This window comes from Thalassophryne amazonica, chromosome 10 (genome assembly GCF_902500255.1).
Source record: "Thalassophryne amazonica chromosome 10, fThaAma1.1, whole genome shotgun sequence".
Lineage (NCBI taxonomy): Eukaryota > Metazoa > Chordata > Actinopteri > Batrachoidiformes > Batrachoididae > Thalassophryne > Thalassophryne amazonica.
Window position 1 is genome coordinate 61,188,478 of NC_047112.1, and position 23,369 is coordinate 61,211,846.

General features: G+C 42.6%; 1 protein-coding gene across 1 annotated transcript in view; it reads right to left on the reverse strand.

Moving 5' to 3' along the window:
- lsm4 (LSM4 homolog, U6 small nuclear RNA and mRNA degradation associated) overlaps positions 1 to 23,124 on the reverse strand; it is a 28,751-nt gene extending 5,627 nt beyond the window's left edge. The window contains exons 1-3 of the mRNA XM_034180093.1: positions 23,028 to 23,124; positions 9,184 to 9,225; positions 7,551 to 7,649 (exon numbers count right to left, since the gene is read on the reverse strand). Of these exons, the coding sequence (XP_034035984.1) occupies positions 7,551 to 7,649; positions 9,184 to 9,225; positions 23,028 to 23,030 (144 nt within the window). The 5' untranslated portion in view covers positions 23,031 to 23,124. The remainder of the gene's footprint in view (positions 1 to 7,550; positions 7,650 to 9,183; positions 9,226 to 23,027) is intronic.
- Positions 23,125 to 23,369: the final 245 nt, after the last annotated feature.

The following is a 23,369-nucleotide window of genomic DNA, read 5'->3' on the forward strand; positions in this document are numbered from 1 at the left end:
GTCGTCACGGAAACGACTCGGCGCACGTTCTTTCATTACAAAATGACCTTTAACAGTGGAATGTCTCATAAACTCCTCATGCCGGCCTCTTCTGAATCTTCCCTGTTTTCTCATGACGTCCTGGGAAAACAGAGCCTTAAATTAGGATGATTTCAGCTCGAAACAGTCAGACGACGTCGCCTGGGAACGCTGCGCGACGTCCCGCTCCGTGGGAAGTCCTTAAAGCGACAGAAACACCCCATAATCTCTCATCAGCCGTTAAACTTTTCACCGAAAACCAGCTGAATTTCTCGAATAGTGTCCACTCAGATATCCCTCACAGGTCCTGAAAAAAGTTTGATAAAGCAATGCACGCCGTCTCGAGCAGCGTCTCAAACAAAAGCCGGACCAGTGCTCACTCAAAGCCTGCCCACAGGGAAATGACGTCACCGACACGCGTGAAAAAACTCATGCATGCGCACGAGGGTTCAAGCATGATTGGTGTAATCGCATGTCATTCAAATCCATAGTTTTTTTTTTTTTTTTTTTAGAAAACTGTCAGTTAGTTTTATAAGATACCTCATAGTGGAGGGTTTTAATTTATCTATATTATAATAGCCAAGTGGCCTCTGTGTGTGTGCGCGTGGTTTCGATCATGTTTGATGTCTTCTGCCACCTGTGTCTAAAAATAGAAGCACCTGCTTGCGGCAGAATGCGGAAAAGACAACAAGCTCCCCAAGCATGTGTGCGTGTGTATACCTTCAATCTTGAAGAAACTGGGGCCAGCTGACATTTGCCGTTTGGTATGCTTATGTATTTTGGGTGAAGGATGAACGCTGCCAAAACAGAACATTGATTGGACTAATAGATTTGGAGAAACTAAGAATATTAGCTAACGTTGCTAATTACATTCTGGACGAACACACCATTCGAGCAGCAGCCGGTAAATCATCTTTATATTAAAAGTGTGATTTTATTTACTAAGTTCAATGTAAGTGCATAATATAATTGTAAATATATTAAAAATACATGGATGACACAAGAAAGTGAAAACCATTATTTCCATTGTGGTCCATTTAAAAATCTAGTGACAAAATAGAAGTAAAAATAAAATAAATACTACTACTAATAATGATAATAATAGTGCGCATATGATAAGAACCAAAAGAATTTATAAATACATTAATACAGCAAATTTACATGGGGGGGGGGGGGGTGAGTTCTTCTAATATCTATTGAGGTCTAAGGTTCTAAAAACATTCTGAACTCACACACCATTCCAACTCATTATAGAATCTTTGCACAATTTATTACCACCCCTGAAAAATGTCAGCTACCTATTTTAGAGACACTACCCAATCTAGAGCCTGTGGATCCCCATGGGCAACGCGGTAGTTATTATTATTCTTCAATATAATAGACGTAGTCTTTTCCACATGCTTGGAGTTATAAATATGCACTTTTTTATTTATTTATTTTTTATTATCGCAGATCGGGAAGGGCATGTGTCTTGAACCATTATCACACTAAAATTGAAAAATGTCCCATCTGTTGCACCACGGGCACAACCTATCTCAAACTGTTTCTTCTACATATGTAAACTACAAAATTATTACTGTCGCTGATTCATTGAGACAGGCACACATTATACTGGGCCTCTGTAACATGCACAAAAGAAAACCCAGCAAGTCAGAAATATTTTCTTAATAATGCTGAAGAAAAATACAGAAAAAAATTTATTAATTTGGGTGTCAATATCTTAGTGGCAGTCAGCTGGCATTTTTGACTGTATGGCATATAGCATCCGGGTTGTCCGTCCGTCAGTTCGTCTGTCCGGCCGCAATTCGTTCGCTGCAACGTAGGTATTTTTGCGAGCACCTATTGCTTGCAAAAACTTCATATTTGGTGGGTACATGCCTTGGAGGAGTACTTCGCATGGGTTCGAAGGCCAGTAACCATGACCTACTTTTGAAGGTCACCAGTGGTCACAACTGTCAAATCCTTGGCCGCAACGTAGCTTGACACCTATTGCTCGCAGAAACTTCATATTTGGTGGGTACATGCCTTGGAGGAGTACTTCGCATGGGTTCAAAGGCCAGTGACCTTGACCTACTTTTCAAGGTCACCAATGGTCACAACTGTCAAATCCTTTGCCACAACGTAGCTTGGCACCTTTTGCTCATAGAAACTTCATACTTGGTGGGTACATGCCTTGGAGGTGTACTTTGCATGGGTTTGAAGGCCGTGACCTTGACCTCCATTTCAAGGATAGCAGTGGTTGCATTTTTTTTTTAAGGCCGTGACCGACTTTTTATGGTTACTGTTTGTCACATCCTCGAAATAAATATTATTTCGTAATGAATGTCTCTAGTTTTGGTTGTCATCTCTGCATGAAGTCGTACATGTCCTCATGCATAGTGCATAGCTCCTTGGTAGCACACGTGTGTAATTCTATAGAACAGAATAGTGGTGGACTCGTTGCAAGTGCATTAAAAAAAAGTCATGTTTGTTCCTAAAAGAGAGGAAAAAATTTGTGAAAGTAATTGTTGCAAATATCATTCACGCTTTGAATAACTTGGCTGAAAACCAGGATGGTGAATTAGGGGAGCATGTGGTGCTGCCACATTTTAAATTTTATTGTGTGGGTAAAAAATAGTTTTATGCTGGTTTGGGATCCATTTTTAAAATGTTTTAAATATAATGCAATGCTAAAACACCCTTGTCTGTATGGGCATTGTGTTCTTGATAATTTGTAGTTGTTTAACTGGTATTCCAGTGCAAAGTGTGTGTGTGTGCATATATATATATATATATAAAATTATACATTTTGCTATTTGAGCAGAAGTTAGCTTCGAGTTAGCAGAGGTTAGCATGCACGCTACCGTCCATGAAATCACTCTGGAGGTGTTATCAGGTTACAAAAACAGCATTTTCAGTTTTAGAAGGCTTTATTTCTCACTAGCTTTTAACATAATATATGACAAAAAGGTTTATTTACACCTCCCCCTCAAACTGCCACCTTATCGTGGTGGGGGAGTTTGCGTACACGGATGATCCTAGGAGCTATGTTGTCGGGGGCTTTGTGCCCCTGCTAGGGTCTCCCATGGCAAACAGGTCCTAGGAGACAGGTCAGACTAAGGGCAGTTCAGAAGCTCCCATGACCAGTATAATATCAAGGACCGAGAATATACCCGGTACGGCGGAGCCAGGGCCCCACCCTGGAGCCAGGGGTTGGGCCTCGCGTGTGAGCGCCTGGTGATTGGGCCTTAGACCACGGGGCCCGGCCAGACCCAGCCCGAAAGAGCGACGTGGGCTCGCCCTCCTGTGGGTTCACTATCTGCATAGGGGGCCATGGGGGTCAGGTGCAGAGAGAACTGGGTGGCGGTCGAGGGCGGGTGGCCCGGTCCGCTCTCACAGCCTTTGGTTGTCGGGATGTGGAATGTCACCTTGCTGGAGGGGAAGGAGCCTGAGCTTGTGAGGGAGGTTGAGAGGTACCGACTAGAGATAGTCGGGCTCACCTCCGCGCACAGCTTGGGCTGTGATACTCAACTCCTGGAGAGGGGCTGGGTGCTCCACTTTTCTTGCATTGCCCACGGGGAGAGGCGGCGGGCGGGAGTAGCATTGCTCATTGCTCCCCAGCTCAGTTGCCATGTCTTGGAGTTCACCCCGGTGAACGAGAGAGTCGCCTTCCTATGCCTTCGGGTTGGGGACAGGTCTCTCACTGTTGTCTCGGCCTACGGGCCGAGCGGCAGTGCAGAGTACCCGACCTTCTTGCAGTCGCTGGGAGGGGTGCTAGATAGCGCTCTGACTGGGGACTCCCTTGTTCTCCCAGGGGACTTTAATGCCCACGTGGGTGGCGACAGTGAGACCTGGAGGGGGGTGATCGGGAAGCATGGCCTCCCCGATCTGAACCTGAGTGGTGTTCAGTTGTTGGACTTCTGTGCTAGTCACAGTTTGTCCATCACGAACACCATGTTCGAGCACAAGGGTGTCCGTAAGTGCACATGGCACCAGGACACCCTGAGCCAGAGGACGATGATCGACTTTGTAGTCCTATCATCTGACCTTCAGCCACATCTCAGACATTCAGGTGAAGAGAGGGGCTGAGCTGTCGACTGATCACCACCTGGTGGTGAGTTGGATCCACTGGGGGGGGAGGAAGCCGGTCAGACCTGGCAGGGCCAAACGTATCATGAAAGTCTGCTGGGAATGATTGGCGGAACCCTCTTCAGCGAGGTCTTCAGCTCCCACCTCCAGGAAAGCTTCTCCCAGATCCCGGGGGAGGTTGGAGACATGGAGTCCAAGTGGACCATGTTCTCCACCTCCACTGCTGATGCGGCCGCTCACAGCTGTGGTCTCAGGGTCTCTGGTGCCTGCTGCGGCGGCAATCCCCAAACCCGGTGGTGGATGCCGGAAGTAAGGGATGCCGTCAAGCTGAATAAGAAGTCCTACTTGTCTTCGTTGGCAGGTGGGACTCCGGAGGCAGCTGACAAATACCTGCAGGCCAAGCATGCTGCAGCCTGTGCGATCGCAGAGGCAAAAACTCGGGTCTGGGAGGAGTTCGGGGAGGCCATGGAGGAGGACTATCGGTCGCCCTCGAAGAAATTCTGGCAAACCGTCCAACGCCTCTGGAGGCGGAAACAGCTCTCCACCAACACTGCCTACAGTGTCGGTGGGGTGCTGTTGACCCTGACCGGGGATGTTGTCGGGCGGTGGAAGGAATACTTCAAGGATCTCCTCAATCCCATCGTCATGTCTTCCGAGGAGGAACCAGAGACTGGGGACTCAGAGGCGGACTCATCCATCAACCAGGCCGAAGTCACCGAGGTGGTCAGAAAACTCCTTGGTGGCAAGGCTCCTGGGGTGGATGAAATCCGTCCGGAGTACCTTAAGTCTCTGGATGTTGTGGGACTGTCTTGGTTGACACGTCTCTGCAACATCACATGGTGGTCGGGGACAGTGCCTCTGGATTGGCAGACCGGGGTGGTGGTGGTCCCTCTGTTTAAGAAGGAAGACCGGAGGGTGTGTTCCAACTACAGGGGGATCACACTCCTCAGCCTCGGATTCAGGAGGAGCAGTGTGGTTTTCGTCCTGGTCGCAGCACACTGGACCAGTTCTACACCCTCCATCAGGTGCTCGAGGGTTCATGGCAGTCCACGTGTTTTGTGGATCTGGAGAAGGCGTTCGACCCAGCGCCCTGTGGGGGGTGCTCCGGGAGTATGGGGTCTGGGGTCCTTTGTTAAGGGCTATCCGGTCCCTGTACGACCGCAGCAGGAGCTTGGTTCGCATTGCCAGTAGTAAGTCAAGCCTGTTTCCAGTGCATGTCGGCCTCCACCAGGGCTGCCCTTTGTCACCGGTTCTGTTCATTACCTTTATGGACAGAATTTCTATGCGCAGCCAGAGTGTAGAGGGGTCCGGTTTGGGAACCACAGAATCTCGTCTCTGCTGTTTGCAGACGATGTGGTTCTGTTGGTTTCGTCAAATCAGGACCTTCAGCGTGCACTGGAGCGGTTTGCAGCCGAGTGTGAAGCGTCCGGGATGAAGATCAGCACCTCTAAATCCGAGGCCATGGTTCACGACCGGAAAAAGGTACTTTGCCCTCTTCAGGTTGGTGGCATGTCCTTGCCTCAAGTGGAGGAGTTTAAGTATCTCGGGGTCTTGTTCATGAGAGAGGGACGGATGGAGCGTGAGATTGACAGAAGGATCATGCAGCATCTGCAGTGATGCGGTCGCTGTATCGGACCGTCATGGAGAAGAGAGAGCTGAGCAGGGGGGCAAAGCTCTCGATTTACCGATCGATCTATGTTCTGACCCTCACCTATGGTCATGAGATTTGGCTCATGACCGAAAGAACAAGATCACGAGTACAAGCGGCCGAGATGAGTTTCCTCTGCAGGGTGGCTGGGCACTCCCTTAGAGATAGGGTGAGGAGCTTGGTCACTCGGGAGGAGCTCGGAGTTGAGCCGCTGCTCCTCCACATCGAAAGGAGCCAGCCGAGGTGGCTCGGCATCTTTTCGGACGCCTCCTGGACGCCTCGCTGGAGAGGTGTTCTGGGCACGTCCCCATCGGGAGGAGGCCCCGGGAAGACCCAGGACACGCTGAAGGGACTACGTCTCGCAGCTGGAGCTGGGGGAGGTGTGTGTGGATCGGGAGGTCTGGGCGGTTTTGCTTGAGCTGCTGCCCCCGCGACACGACCTCGGATGAAATACAAGAAAATGGATGGGTTTATTTACACACAAACAAAACAGAGTTTGCAGCTTGCTAGGACCAGCCACTGATGTTACAGTGCCACTCTACATTGATTGGCTGTCACCCCTGCCCCAAAATAAATAAATAAATAGATTTGTATGATTCATAGCATAAAAACAGGAAACAGAATGTGACTTTTTAACCTCTTAAAATAGGTCAAGGTTAGCCATCTTTGAATGTGTCAAAGGTCTGTCTGTGGACAAAGAATGTTCCCTGTGAATTTGAAGACCCTGGCAGTGATAGCACTGGACTTATGCTGAGCACAGACAGATGGACAGACAGATGGACGGATGCAAAGCCTTTGCCATACCCAATGGCCATATTCTGATAGCCTTGGGTAAAAATTAAAATGCACTATATATCTCTCACCCTGTCCTCTGTCACACCAACCACCTGCATGTCCTCTCTCGCCACATCCATAAATGTTCCCTTTATCCTCCCCCTTCTCCTGCCTGCCTAGTGGCTCCATCCTCAGTATCCTTCTCCCTACCTAGGTCCTTCCTCTGTACATGTCCAAACCATCTCAATCTCACCTCTCTGATTTTGTCTCTAAGCCGTCCAACTTGAGCTGTCCCTCTGATATGTTCATTCCTAATCCTGTACAATCTCGTCACTCCCAAAGAGAATTGCAGCATCTTCAGCTCTGCCTCCTGCCTTTTTGTTAGTGCCACCGTCTCTAAGCCGTACAATGCAGCTGGTCTCACTACTGTCTTGTAAACTTTCTTTCACTCTTGCAGATATGAGTATTTTTGTATAACCACACCTTTTAAGCTGTCTTTTTTATTGTGCCCATTGAAGATCTATCCCTGAAACTTCACAAATGAATACTGTTTTTTTTTTTTTTAAGTTAGATAGTGTGCAAGAGTCCATTCTGTTACTTTTGTGTCCACTGCTCACTCCTGCAAACCCATTTCTACTCATCAGATGTGCAAAGTATTACTTTGTTCAAAGCCGCAAGCTGGACATTCTGAGTTCCCAGTTTCCTTCAAATGCAGAATGACCATCAGATCTTGAGCATGCAGTTTCCCTTCATGTCATGTGCAAAGCCTCATAGAGCAAGCTCACTATATTTTCCATGAACTCCCTCAAAATAGATACATGACTAGCAACAGAAATAGCTGTAATTTTGTGACATACCACTAAATAACGGTACTTTACAATAACTACATATCAACACAATTTAAATTTTGTGAAAAATCAAGTGGGTCTACACACACCACCAGTGAGTTTTACACAAATATTATTAAAACCACATTTTATAAACACCCATACTGTCCACTGAGGGAGTATAGTAGTATTGACGGTGATGGCAGAAACATTACCCTCGAAGTGCAGATGACTTCTCTCAGATTGATGTTCATCCAGTTGTCACAGCTCACGAGATGGCCGTTGTATGTCTCTCCATTCTTCAGCTCCACCAGCTGAGGAGACAAATGTTCAGACAAGTGATTCACAAAACCACAATGATACAACACTGAGAAGGATGATGGAAAGCAAAATGAGATCTGTGAGCATGTTCACAAAATATCCCCCCCCCCAAATGCTCTGCCACAATAGTGGCTTGCATGTATCATAGTAAGTGGTACTACATCTTTTTTGATTTACTAAGAGGAAGAGCCCAAGTCCAATTATTTCCCTTTGTAAGTGCCAGACCGGATTTATTTTATTTGATGCACATCTTCATATGGTGTGCTACTAGTGCAGCGGATAACTGAAAAAAATGCTTCAAATGGTGATGCAAGCACCAAATTTGGCACACATACTCCTTAGACATTACTCTTAAAATTGCCGGGTACCCACGTGAACTTTTAATAGGCGGCCAAGAAGGGGTCAATTGAAGTATTTACACAGGGGTCAAAATTTGAAAATGCTCCAATCATATTGAAAGGTATTCCATATTATTTGTCTGATCATAAAGATTCCAAAAAGGTATAGTTTGGACTATCTGTGAATGAATGGTCTGGAGTTATGGGGTAAAAACAGCAAGAACACTGAGAAAGGTCAATTTCAGTTTGTACAGGGGTCAAAAGTTAAAGTTGCTCCAATTTTGGTAAAAAGTGGTGCAAATTACTGGTTGAGCTAATAGGATTAATAAATGGAATAGTTTTGACTGTGCTGCATGTTTGGTTTGCAAAGTAAAGGTTAAACAATATCAGCATCCATTGGATTCTATGACATGTGACATATACTACCCTGTAACATGATAACTAAGCATGATACATCATGCAAACTATTCCTTTTTAAAACCATATTCACCCAACTAATAATTTGCATCACTTTTTACCAAAATTGGAGCAACTTTAACTTTTGACTCCTGTACAAATTGAAATTGACCTTTGTCACTGTTCTTGCTGTTTTTACCCCATAACTCCGGAACATTCATTCACAGATAGTCCAAACTATACCTTTTTGGAATCTTTATGATCAGACAAATAATATGGAATACCTTTCAATATGATTGGAGCATTTTTAAATTTTGACCCCTGTGTAATACTTCAATTGACCCCTTCTTGGCCGCCTATTGAACGTTCATGTGGGTACCCGGCATTTTTAAAACAGTAATGTCTAAGGAGTATGTGTGCCAAATTTGGTGCTTGCATTACCATTTGAAGGATCCCTCAGTAAATATTCACTTATCTACTGCACTATACCAGTTTTCACTGAAGTTTACCAACTGGTTTAGGATGACTTGCTCTTGCAAGACTCTTGATCAGACAGCCAACTGCATTGCAGAAGCATTTTGGCCAGAGTCCATTGGCAATGCCCCTTGGGAGTCAGGAATTAACTAAAAATTTGCAATGTGAGAATATGTACAGTTATGCCAGGCTATAAACTTTCATTTTGGGAGTATATTAAACATGTCCCCATAATATACAGCAAAAAGACCCTGCTATAAAAACAACAGTGAAGTAAAAAAAAAAAAAGCTCATTTGTCAGACTACAGCATCTCCTCACCATAGGATGGTTTTGAGCAGTCTTCAGCAGAGACAGGGGCAGCTGTAACAATGACAAAAAACAGGTGACATGTTAAAATTTTTGCTGCCAGCATTATCTAGTTACCTGAGATACTAGAATACATCAACTTTCTGTCAAATTGTTTAGGACAAAAACATGGCTCAGATGGTCTTCTGGTATTAAACAATCATACCTCTAAGATCAGGCACAACTTTCCTGATGATCATTTTCAGAATTAATTCCCAACAGTATAAAAGTGCTTGTTTTCAGAGATGCAATGTGGTAATTGAACTTTTACTTCTTAGTGATGTTGAGTACACGTCAATTCTGGCGAAGTGGCAAATTTGTACTTCCACAACTGGCTGCTGGGTGAAAACACACTCGGGATGTATGTTTGTCTGTAGAAATCAACTGGTTTAGTTTTGTCTCTACCTTGCTTCCATCAGCCAGCTGATAGCTATAGTCTAGCTGCTAAAATGGAAAATCATGCACTTGTCATACAAACATGCCCTTTGACATGTTGATACACCTTGACCTACTTATTATTTTAGGACATAGTGGCAGACTGAAAGTGCCTCCTGGTGGCAGGTGGCACCACGTACAATATGTACCATACTGAGCATAAGTTAACCAAGGAAAGGTGCAGACCTTGCAACTGCGTTCATTGTAAATTCAAATATAAGTCATTATATAATGGCTGAGTGGATTCTTGTCATTTGATTGGTGCTTTGTATGTCACATGACATGGATTAATTCATCCCATTTGTGTTGCATTGCATTCAGAGTGTGGCTTGGCTCCATTTAGAGTGCAAATCTGGTTCCATACATTTGGTACCATTGCACTCTCGCAAGCGCGCATGTCCTCGTGCACACGTGATCACGCGCACACATCGTGCATTGATCACGCACACACACATGCTCGAGCACGAGTATGTGCACACCCATGCATGCTCGCGCACGCACACACAGAACCAATCCACTGTGCTGCCTGGAGGTTGTTAGCAGGAAGAAAGAACAAAAGCTGGACTAATCTCTGACATGATTTTTTTTTTCGCTGCACCGAGGACATATAGTCTTATTTTTGTTGTTCACGCACGCACAAGCTCCGACCAGGTTGCGTGTGCGAGCACACACGGGGGACACGACTCTCCTGAGACATCATTTGAGCTAACTGACACTGCTAATTCTTGTAAGACACACACACACACACAAAACAAATCCACTGTGCTGTCTGTTAGCAGGAAGAGAGACAGAAAACCTGGACTCATTTCTGACTAGGGCAGTCACAATTATTACAATATTCGCCAATCGCGATTATTTTTCATATTCGCGATTACCGTGTATTATTTATTTTATCCACTAAGCATAAAACTACTCAGAATGTGACGTCATTGTGCTGCAACCTCGCTCACTCTGTTTCGCTCTCATCTTAAGGCAGGACAATAATATGGAGGCTGAGGAGCGATCCGTCCTGCTGTTTGGATAAGACAGCCGATTAAAACAGTGGCCGTCTTCTTCAAAGCCGTCTAAAATGCAGAGTTTACTGAAGGAGCTGTCGGTGTGTGTGTGCATGCGGAGTCAACAGGCTGCAGACTGCGAGGGAAGGGGTGGGTGAGGGAGGGAGATTCCTGAATGGAGGCACGACATGTTAGTCTGCTGAGAACCATCAGTGCACGCAGCGAGCGCAGATCAGAGACAGGATTTTAACCCGAGTGAACATGTTAAAAAAAAAACAAAAAACAAAAAAACAAAATGTGGAGCTGCTTTTGCTTCTCTCTGAACTTTCTCTCCCAGTGTGATTCTGCCGTTACCGTCCTGTTCACACCGTATGTGCATCGTATACTGAATTTATGAGATCAAGAGATGAAATAATTGGTCAAATATCTTAAAAACATATTAAAAAAATGAGAATATATGAATGAACGTGGAGAAGCTGTGGTGATGTTCAGAGGCACAGATCACAAAAAGCAGGTGAGAACTCTGAACTTTAATAGCTGTTATTTTCCAAAGGTATTTATTTGTTCAATCTTGAGCTTAATGTAGTGTTTAAGCACAAAACGTGACTGATGAGGAGAAACAATTTCAGAAATGCAACAGAAAACACAAATCAGAAAAAGTTGGGACTGTATGTAAAATGAAGATAAAAATAAAAATGTTGCACTGTTCCCAGTTTCTCCACTCACAGAAGCCAAACGTTCTTCCAGAGTTGTGTAATTATACTACAATAGTAGAATATAAAGAAGGGGAAAAAAAGGAGAAAAATAGAAAATATATTTGTCAATCGCAATTATCTGTCTGACAATTAATAGTCTCCAGAAATTCCTAATCGTGACAGCACTGTTTCTGACGTAGCTTTTTTTTTCACTGCACTGAGGAGGTACACAGCTCGACTGAGCCAGTTGCGTGTGCGCGGGACAGCGACATGATGACTTGCTTGAGTTAACTGACTCTGCCACACACACACACACACACACACACACACACACCACACACACACACACACACACACACACACACACACACACACACACACACACACACACACACACACCACACACACACACACACACACACACCACACACACACACAAAATCCACTCCGCTGTAAGTCATCTGGATGCATGAAGAGCTGCTCACATGAAACGCTGATGTGATTGGCTGGACTGAGGAACTACATAAAGTCTTTTTTTAATGGAAGTCAGTCAGTGCACAGCATCACTGGACTACACATCACAGTGGAACACCAAAATGTAAGTCCCTTTTCTGTTGTTTATAAATTAATAAAATATCAAATGACAATGATCTATTTTAGCCGTTATATAAAACAAATAAGTCCAGTCGCAGATTCAAGCTTCTCTACTATCAAAACAAATGATTGTTTTTACACTCTTTCAATGGTACGAATATTTCAAGAGGTGAAAGCTGGAACAAATATTCAACTCGGCTTCGCCTCGTTGAATGGTCGTACCATTGAACTCATAAACATTCATTATTTGTATACTATTATTGCCATGGCTGTAAAAATAAAATATATATCTTTCGGAAAATACAGATGGCAAATACTGGTGGCAGTAGCGCCACCCACACTGACATGTGATACAGAACTTAGATAATTAAAGAAAGGTGTAGATCTTGCAATTATATTCATTGTAAATACTAATATCAGTTACTATAATTACTGCATTACTGTATTCGCTCAACAAGTGAAACATGACTTGCAAATAGAATCATCCAGGAGTTAAAATTCTGGTAGCAGTTGCCATCACCTACAGTGATATCCTTAATCAAGCTCAGATATAAAGAGAAAATTGGTATTTGCAAGAAAATGAAGATGAACACTATTTTCTTCTCAATGAAATTGATATATCTCTTGTATATCCTATTGGTTGTTTTTGTTTAAAGGTGATAGAGAGAGGTTGAATGGGGCATTAATCCTTGTTCTGTGATGTGATATGTAGCCCAAAAAAAAATTGGTTGGGTCTGTAATGGCTCAGAACCTTCCTAAAAGGCTCTCTGAAACAGCTATGTTACTATGCTGGGTTTAGAATGCGTCATTTGCCCTTAATGATGTCGTTTCGGAGCTTATTTGGCAACCTCATTATGAAATGCACATAGATGTTGGCGCTGATCGGTTGCCGTTGTCTGATTGGCTGCCCTTGCTCTCACTGAAAAGAAAGCGCGGAGAATCAGCTGTTTTTAACAGCAGATGCGGAGCGGCTCGGAGAAAGAAAAAAAAGCATAAAAATGTCTTTGTAAAGCTCAGTGCTGTTACCGGCATCACTGGTAGTTGTTGGCACTCTTTTTTCTTCTGGGCGAGAAGGTTCTTATAAACAGACACACGCAGAACACAATGCGCATGCTCTCCCTTTGCGGCACCGCGACCGGCTGCTTGATGAGGATGTTAAAAAAAATAAAAAATAAAAAATTGGACTACAAAAAATCCTACTTCGGTTACTGTGATTTCCAAAGGTTATGCATTGAAATAAGCAAGCTGCCCTTTGCAGGCTTACTTGCTGCCAGCATAATAATGCAAATAGCTAGCTGCTAAGGGGTTAGCTCATTCCCTTTAGAGGAACAAACCAGAGCTAACGTGCCATTCTAACGTGCAATTCTTACAACAGGAATATGGCGCAACACAAATTTAAAACAAAAGAAAATGTGATACTTACAGGCTGTACTGATTGCTGGGGTTGATTTTGTCGCAGAGTCGGAACTGACCCTCTACTGAGCATTAAATTCCGACTGAAGCCAGCTCGAAATTTTCTCTTTTTGCTCTGTATGCACCACTCTGCATTTAATCATTAGTGATTGATCTCTGCTCCCCTCCACAGCATGTCTTTTTCCTGGTTCTCTCCCTCAGCCCCAACCAGTCCCAGCAGAAGACTGCCCCTCCCTGAGCCTGGTTCTGCTGGAGGTTTCTTCCTGTTAAAAGGGAGTTTTTCCTTCCCACTGTTGCCAAGTGCTTGCTCACAGGGGGTCGTTTTGACCGTTGGGGTTTTTCCGTAATTATTGTATGGCTTTGCCTTACAATATAAAGCGCCTTGGGGCAACTGTTTGTTGTGATTTGGTGCTATATAAATAAAATTGATTGATTGAAATTGTGCAAGGTTTGTGAAACAGTCCTCCGTGAAATGCGCAGAGCAAAGAAATAGTCGGTGGTTGTATGTACTGGGGATGCGGTTAAAAATAAATAAAAGCCATTGATCGCGTACATTGCTTTCCGTGGGAAGAATATGTAAAGATCGTAGTCCGCTAAAACAGCCTGGGAAGGCACACCTGTAGCTCGCCATTGCTCCTCGAGTGTTACGAATGGGTGGGCACAATCTTATGAATAATTAATTTCGAAGGGGCGTGTGTGGGGGGGCTATTGGTGAAAAAGTGACGTAAGTTTTCTCTCAAAAACGGATTGGCCTGTTTTCTAGGGGCAATTCAAAAAAGGAGAAATACTTGAAATAGAGGTTCTGAAACTTGCTGGCACTTCGTGTGTTTTCCCCACAGCGGGGAGACACTGAACTAACACCAAAAACATGAAAAAGATTTTGATTCTCTATCCCCTTTAATGAGGCTTAAGGTCACACTCGACGCTAATAGGTTAAAAGATAAACATGAAAAAAGGGAACTTAGCTATAAACAAAAGGCTGGGCCTCCATTTGACTATGCAGAAACATCACAAAATGACCCAAAGCTTTATTAAATCAAACAAACAGTCTTTCATTTATCATATATTTAGTCAGTTTGGACACAGGCCACCACAGTAACAGAGTACAGTGCACTTGAGGGATTTCTTTTTACACCCACAATAGGACTTTCAACACCCTTTCTTGCACCCACAGCTCAGGGTTTATGCCAACACGCTTCATGCTCAAGCAGCATATCTGCCATGCCTTCATCATGATTGAGCAATTCAGCTTTCACTGTAAATGGCACATCACAATCAAGACCTCTGTATCCATTTATAACATCTGCAAGATATCTATAACCTGCTCCCTCATCAAATCTATCTGATCTTGCAACTTGTCTGTCCTTTTTTCCTGACACAGTACACATAATGTCCAATCAATCATATATTTTTCATCCATGCTGGGAGAAAACTGTTCACACAAACAAAAGAAAACTGATCAGGAAAGAATAGCCTAAGATGAGATCCAACTAATCACCTACAGTGATTTTCAGGACCCAGAATGATACCCATCACTACAGAATGAACTAAAAAAATCTGACACCAAGACAGTAACAGAACTGGAGATACAAAGCAAAAAGTCAAACACTGTCAGTGTTAACCTGCAGTGATTTCAGCCTGGACTTTCAATTTGAATTGAAGACAACTTATGCTGAAATCTGATGGCTTTATATCATGAAAGGATACTATTAAAATGAGTTCACTGTCATACAGTATCCTTGATGCATACAACTAAATGTATTCATTCTAGAAGAAAATAACCCTGAAAAAGTCTGATCATATTATTTGATTATATTTTCTAAAATGGATCTAGCAATTTGGTCTACTGGATTCAGATATATGTAATGTAATATCATGTAATGCCCCATGTGCTGCCACCTGCAGTTCAGAAGAAATTATCACATGACATGGTTACTCTGCATTTTGGAAACAGAATTTAGTAGGGATGCACCGATACCACTTTTTTCCAGACTGAGTACAAGTACTAGTACATACATTTTGGTACTTGTCGACACCGAGTACCGATACCATTACAGTTTATGATGACTTTGAAAACATGTTTTATTCATCAGTTGCTCCTTACTTTTTGACTGTAACTGCTGCCAATATCATTAGCTTTGTTTTTTTATTCACAAACATTTCACTTAAATCACATAACATCACTGTCTGACTACAACAAATTGTCCTTTAGCATTTACCATGTGTTTCTTAACATACATGACACTGCCAGACATCTCACTGAAATGTAACCTGTGGACTTCAGCACTACAACATACAACACCAGGAACAGAACTGAAACTGTCCATTAATAACTTTATCTGTGAGGACTAAAAGTCTTTTTGAAACATGAGGGACAGATTCATTTTGATGAAAAGAAGCTTCTCTGTGTATCAGCTTTTTTTTTTTAATCTACAATGTGTGACACTGAGCTAAACAGCCTTTCACTGTCAACACTATTTTTTAAACTTTTAATTACAGTGAGGAAAATAAGTATTTGAACACCCTGCGATTTTGCAAGTTCTCCCACTTAGAAATCATGGAGGGGTCTGAAATTTTCATCTTAGGCGCATGTCCACTGTGAGAGACATAATCTAAAAAATAAAAAAAAAATCCAGAAATCACAATGTATGATTTTTTTTTATAATTTATTTTTATGTTACTGCTGCAAATAAGTATTTGATCCCCTTCCACCAGAATCTGGCTCACACAGACCTGTTAATTTTTCTTTAAGAAGCCCTCTTATTCTGCACTCACCTGTATTAATTGCACCTGTTTGAACTTGTTACCTGTATAAAAGACACCTGTTCACACACTCAATCAATCACACTCCAACCTGTCTACCATAGCCAAGTCCAAAGAGCTGTCTAAGGACACCAGGGACAAAACTGTAGACCTGCACAAGGCTGGGATGGACAACAGGCAAGCAGCTTGGTAGAAGACAACAACTGTTATGATTATTTATTAGAAAATGGAAGAAACATAAGATGACTGTCAATCTCCCCCTGGTCTGGGATTCCATGCCAAGATCTCACTTTGTGGGGTATGGATGATTCTGAGAAATCTCAGAACTACACAGGAGGACTGGTCAATGACCTGAAGAGAGGGACCACAGTCCAAAAGATTACATGAGTAACACATGATGCTGTCATGGTTTAAAAACCTGCAGGGCAGCAAGGTCCCCCTGCTGAAGCTGGCACATGTCCAGGCCTGTTTGAAGTTCACCAGTGACCATCTGGATGATCCAGAGGAGGCATGGAAGACGGTCATGTGGTCAGATGAGACCAGAATAGAGCTTTTTGGAATCAACTCCACTTACCATGTTTAGAGGATGAGAACAACCCCAAGAAAACCATCCCAACCGTGAAGCATGGGGGTGGAAACATCATACTCTGGGGGTGCTCTTCTGCAAAGGGGACAGGACGACTGCACCGTATTGAAGGGAGGATGGATGGAGTCATGTATTCCGAGATTTTGGCAAACAACCTCCTTCCCTCAGTAAGAGCATTGAAGATGGGTCATGGCTGGGTCTTCCAGCATGACAATGACCCCAAACACACAGCCAGGGCAACTAAGGAGGGGCTCACTAAGAAGCATTTCAAGGTCCTGGAGTGGCCTGGCCAGTCTCCAGACCTGAACTCAATAGAAAATCTTTGGAGGGAGCTGAAACGCCAAACCTGAAAGATCTAAAGATCTGTGTGGAGGAGTGGACCAAAATCCCTGCTGCAGTGTGTGTAAACCTGGTGAAAAACTACAGGAAACATTTGACCTCTCTAACTGCAAACAAAGGCTACTGTACCAAATATTAACATTGATTTTCACAGGTGTTCAAATACTTATTTGCAGCAGTAACATTATTAGTTATATATATATATATATATATATATAAAATCATACTTTGTAATTTCCGGATTTTTTTTTTTTACGATTATGTCTCTCACTTTGGACATGCACCTAAGATGTATGTAAATTTCAGACCCCTCCATGATTTCTAAGTGGGAGAACTTGCAAAATCGCAGGGTGTTCAAATACTTATTTTCCTCACTGTAAATACACTCGTAACATACACAAATACACGCCAAATCCCCCCCCAAAAGGTGGAACATGCAACATTGATGAGCACGGCGTGCACGCACAGTCGCCTCTGCGCTTCTTCTCACTGGCTTCATTTCTTCCATGGCTTTGGTAACTATTTCTTCTGCAGCTTATACAGTCATTTTGACACCGTGATGCAACTTTTAACTTTGTGTTCATCCGTTATTGACTGCAAAAATCACTCTTTTGTGAGCTGGCATTCTGCGTAAATGCTCGTCTTGAGTGCCAGTCATTGTGTCAGTGCGGACACACAGCGGAGCTCATCTGATCCATTAACAAGATGTTAAATCTATCATAAACACACTTTTACAGCTGTGATTCTGAACAGTGAATATGAGCTTCTTCCTTCTGGGAAGCACGAGTGCATCGTTACAGGAGGAATAGATACAAGAACTCAGTTGTGCCACACTCCATCGCACTTTTAAATCAGAGGGAGACCAAATGAACACATTGTTTCAGACCACATACTAGTTTTAAAATTATTTTACGTTGAATGTTTTATGATGAATGTTTGATGTGTTTTTTATGTCTTGGGGCGTCGGTAGCTCATGTAAGTCAAATTTCCGTTTTACAGACAATAAAGATTTATCTTATCTTATTATACAGAAGGAATGAACATGTGACTGTTTTACCAAGCTATTACAATAAAACCATTACAAAGAATTACCTTTTAAGCTGTTGCAAATACGTTTTCCACCTTATGGAGCAGGAGATAGGAAAAAAAGGGTCCAGATGAAACAGTCCTCTGTGATTCCAGAAGCAATTAGAGGTGTTTTCAATATCCAAGCTCTGAGAGAAAATGATTAATCCGCTACCAAATTATTTTTTATACAGCATCCAGCACACAAAGCAGGTGGAATTGTACTACACAACAGGGTTGAGCGAAAATAGCCTGACCAGTTCTCGTAGCTGCCAGGTGCTCCAATAATGGGGTTTTAACAGCCTCGTCCTCACCACAAACATGCCTCTAAAATCCTTGTTTGTCCTCATAGTACCTTGTACACAAACTGCCCCATGCTGCTGTTGCTAAATTTTGAACTTCTTGAAATAAGCCAATTCAGCATCTCGGGCTGATGGGAAGGCATTGGGACAAACAAATGCACATACTTGATGACAGACGCGTAATCAACGCAATATCGCTCACTACTGTGTGCGGTAAATAGCATTTCTCATCAAAAGTAAGCATAACAAAATGTAATAAAAATAATAAAAAGCACTGACAGGCTTTGTTTGTCCCGATAGCCGCCGACCGGAAGCGCGCGCTGCGCATGTGTACTGGTAATGCTGAACAGGCTTATTAACGCCACGCTCAGAGATGAGCATTGTTAGGTGAATATTCTGCCTCTAAGAGCCTCTCAGAGGCACTATTATCACATGATTGTTAAACACCTCCTCTCGTACAAAAACAAAACAAAAACAAAACAAAAAAAAAAACATTATTCACTGTTCATTATTTGGTGGGACCAGGGCTTTAAACAGTGAACACAAGGTGAGTGCTAAAACCACACAGAGCAGTAGAAATAATCTATGTAGGCACGCGTGTATGACCTAAATATGGCGACCGCGGTTTTGGATGTACAGTGATGCCTTGCTATATCGCAGTTCACCAGTTTGTTTCTTTTTAATGACTTGGATTCTTTGCAGGTCCTGGATCTGTCCCGCAAAGTTAACACCGGAGGCAGTGAGCGAAGAGAGGGCACGCGCATTGTGTTCTGCGTGTGTCTGTTTATAAGAATCTTCTCGCCCAGAAGAAAAAAAGAGCGCCAACAACTAACCATAACTGTTCTTCACTCGGAAAAAGACACCTGCCCGAGGTGTCTCAGTGGAAAAACATGCTGCGGAGTGGCGCCAGGATGCAGAGGCGCGATCAGAGGAACTGTGAAATACTGGTCAGTCACTATTAATAATTTCTTATGTGTCCAACCTCGTAGGTTGATCGTTAAAGTTAAATTTGTTAGTTCTAAAAGCCATCAGGATTATATATAAGAAAAAGTTCTATTTTTATTTCTCAAACAAATGTTTGGCCCTGAAAACAGGTTTTGATCTTTGGTTTCATTCTATAATACTGGTCTTATAGAATGAATACCTAATCTATGGCTGTCGCAATGCAAATACACTACATCAACAATATTTACATGCGTACTCACATTTCATCCACACACAGACCACTTGTCATGCCATTAACTTAGCTGCTCTACCTTAACCCTCTGGGGCCGACGCTGTCGTATACAACGGCTGAGTTTTACTAAGTTTTACTAAATTATAAATAACTTTTTAATGATATGAGATAGAAACTTACTGTTTTTTTTTTTTTTTGCTGAAAAGTTAACTCTACAGACTTTCGAGCCAGCCATCCACCATGTTTGTACTCCTCATAGAAGCTGTGTGATGATGTGCGCAATGCGAGAATTGGTTCACCGTCACATGGTTTTCCAATATCCAATCGTAGGGCAGAGCAGTCTCACATGGTAGGCCAAAGATTGTTCGGAGCAGCGATGTGTTACTCTTTGGCATGTGAATGCTGTTTGAATAGCCCTCTGGGTGCTGGCTCCATGCATAAAAGCGCAGCGTTGCGCATATGAATAGGGGGAGGGGTGTTAACAGGGCCTCAAACTGTGAAGATAGGTTGTTTACAGTGCAGGAACACATTCCAAGAGGGAGTCAAACTCCATGGAAGTTAAAAAGTTTATGTTGTAAGCCTTTGTGTAATAGTAGACAGAAATTGTTTTGAGATGTGGCATAAAGACAAACAAAACGTATAGACCATTTTGTATATATTGTTTAAAATATGCGTTTGTGTTTATTGTTAGAACCTTTATTTGTACAAGACCCCAAATTACCTTTATAAAGTGTCAAAATAGTTGTTTATTATAGTTTCCTGTGTGTTTTGAATAAATGTGTGTGAAAATTATTTTCCGCTTTATTTTTTCCTTTCTTATTTCTGATTGTAAACCTTTAATGCACTTATAAGACACCACTATAGCATATATATTCTGAAAGCACAGGTTGTCCTGAAAAAAGAGACAAACCACTTGACTGTGGGATGCATGGTGAGCTTTTAACAGCAATAATAAAACATTTATGCCAGGCAAGTGAACTGTCCAACAAATGCCCTTGGACACCAGAGGGATAATTACTCACTGGAGCACACATTTATCTGACAGAATACCACCAGTAGCCCAACAACCGGCCCAGCTCTGAATTGGGCTGGATACTGGCCTCCATTTTGGAGTGAGATTTCCCACTCCTGAACGACCAATAGGAGAGCAGCGCTGGAATTCCCTCTCCTAAATGACCAACAGGAGAGCAGAGCTCACGCCACATCAACGTGAGGCTGACGCATGGGTTGACATCAGCGTCTTGGCCGCCAACCAATCACAGGCTAGGAGAGAGAGGCCAGTATCTGGTACAATTCAGGGCCGGTTGTTGGGCTATGCCATCAGTTACATCATATAACCAGCAAAGAAAAAAAAAAGGGGGGGCAGGGGGGTTGCTCCTATATAGAGTGCCTTTATTAGAGAGAGTGGCAACATGATGAGTCAAAAAAAAAAAAAAAAGGTCAGTCATGGTGCCATCTCTGGTCGCAAAAATAGCGTTGGCTGTTAATGTGTCTGCATGTAAATCCAGCTATTTTATTTATTTATTCGCTGAAAATGTCGAGTTGCTGTGCATTTGGATGCACGAATAGTCACAGCAAGGGCTTCAAAATGTACAGATTCCTTTCAGATCTGAACAGAAGAAAAATTTGGGAAAATAAAGCCAGCTGTGTGGGATGGAAGAGACTTCAATTTTGAGAGGTAAATTTATTGTTCAGTCCCATGTACAGTAAAACTCACCTAAACCATCATTGTATAAACCAGATATGCGCAGTCACTCAACAAAAAAGTCCCAATGTTTTTGTACTGTTTTCCATGTAATAAACACCGTATATAACGGATTTTGTATAGCGGATTTTTTGCTCACATCCGCTAAAATGTCCTGTTTGATCACGATGTATTTCCATTAAACCCCTTGCATGTGGGACCGGAGACATTTACGCGATTAAAAATCAGACTGTTTATATTTTCACACCGTGCTCAGACTCGGACCCGCTGCCTGCAGCCTGATGTGCGCCTGTTAACTCCTCACACACTAAAAGGCTGTGATTTCACACTTTGCTGCTTTCAATCCTTCGTCTCTCATCATATTTTAATAGTTGTTCCATCCGATCGCAATGTATTTCTATTAAAAACACTGAGCAGTCTGCACGTGCAGAGGTACAAATTAAAGTTCAGCGCTGACACCTGCCAATTTGTGGAAAGTAGGAGAGGAGTTATTTCTGTGATTTAAAGTCCGACCGTTTAGTTTTTTCAAACAATATTCAGACTGGGACCTGAAGCCTGATGTGCACCTGTTAAATCAAACACAAAGGCTGTGATTTGACACTTTTCTGCTTTTAATCCCTTGTCTGCCATCACATTATATAGCGTGCACGCTGATAAATGGATCAGAAAAGTCTGCATCACCTTTACAGCACAAAGTTGGTAAAAGAGGAAAATGTACAGGTGATGATTGTAGAAAGAAAAGCTTGCTGAGGGTCAAATTAGTCTATAATAAAGCATAATCCATAGATGGAGAACTTTAAAACTGTCACATTAAAAAGCAGCAGCTGCATAAATCAGGCTTTAAATGAATAAATCATCATAAATTGTAAATTTATGAAAATTTGTTAGGTTAAATATTTTTATATTTATTTTTATAGCACCTGTACCTGGATGTGTTGCTGCATGTGGTTAAATGATTTAAAAAAAATGTTGAAACCGCAAAGGTCCATTCAGTAGTTCAGCGCAATTAGACCCAAAATGGCGCCATGTTCTGAGTTGACGCCACTTTCCAATCAAGGCACGTTACTCCTATATGAGCTGACCAACACTACATATATAAAACATCATATCAAACATACTACGCCCTACTTTTGGGGCCTTTTCTACAACTGTCCTCGTGGTTGCAGGTCGAGTGACAGCAGTCAAGCGTGGATTTGGAAATGAAGCGACGCCACGTGGATGAAAATTAAACTAAACCTTTTCAAATATTTTATCCGCTAGAGGGCTACATGAAGTGAACACACTTGTTCCCCTTTTGTCAACTCCAACAGGATTTTGGAACTGGCTTCGATGCCTTGTTCATCAGTCATTACGGATTTTGTATTTTAACAGCACCAAAAGGTTTTTTTGTAGACAGCAGGTATAATACATGTACAACTATTGACTCTAAAACTCCTATCGGCTCCTGTGTTTGGTAGATGGAAAAAAAGTGGATGGTACTTCTGAGTAAAAACAGCACTAGACTTGTAACTAACGTTAAGTTTGAGATACCTCATATCAGGCAAAGCAACATTAAAATTCAAGCAATGTTGTTTTTGCCTCTGCGACACATACATTTATTGTAGCTCTGCATGTTTTATTAGCATACATTTTCACTCGGACCCAGCGTCACGCATCTGCTAATATACTTAGCTAAGCAGTAAGAACGAGATTGAAACCAAAATCTTGCTCGTGCACTTTATAAATATATATTACAGTAAAATACTTACCATTATAAGATCAAATCTTAGTTTAGTATATTACTTGAGGTCTAAGCACTGGCTAGGAAAATACGTTGCTGCTCCTCTTCTTCTGTCACGTTTTTCGGCGGTTTGCAAACCGACACGGTGCATTACCGCCACCAGCTGTTTGGTTGTGAGTCTGACAAAAAAACAAACAAATCAAATCAAATCAAATTCATTTATATAGCGCCAAATCACAACAAACAGTTGCCCCAAGGTGCTTTATATTGTAAGGCAAGGCCATACAATAATTACAGAAAAACCCCAACGGTCAAAACGACCCCCTGTGAGCAAGCACTTGGCAACAGTGGGAAGGGAAAACTCCCTTTT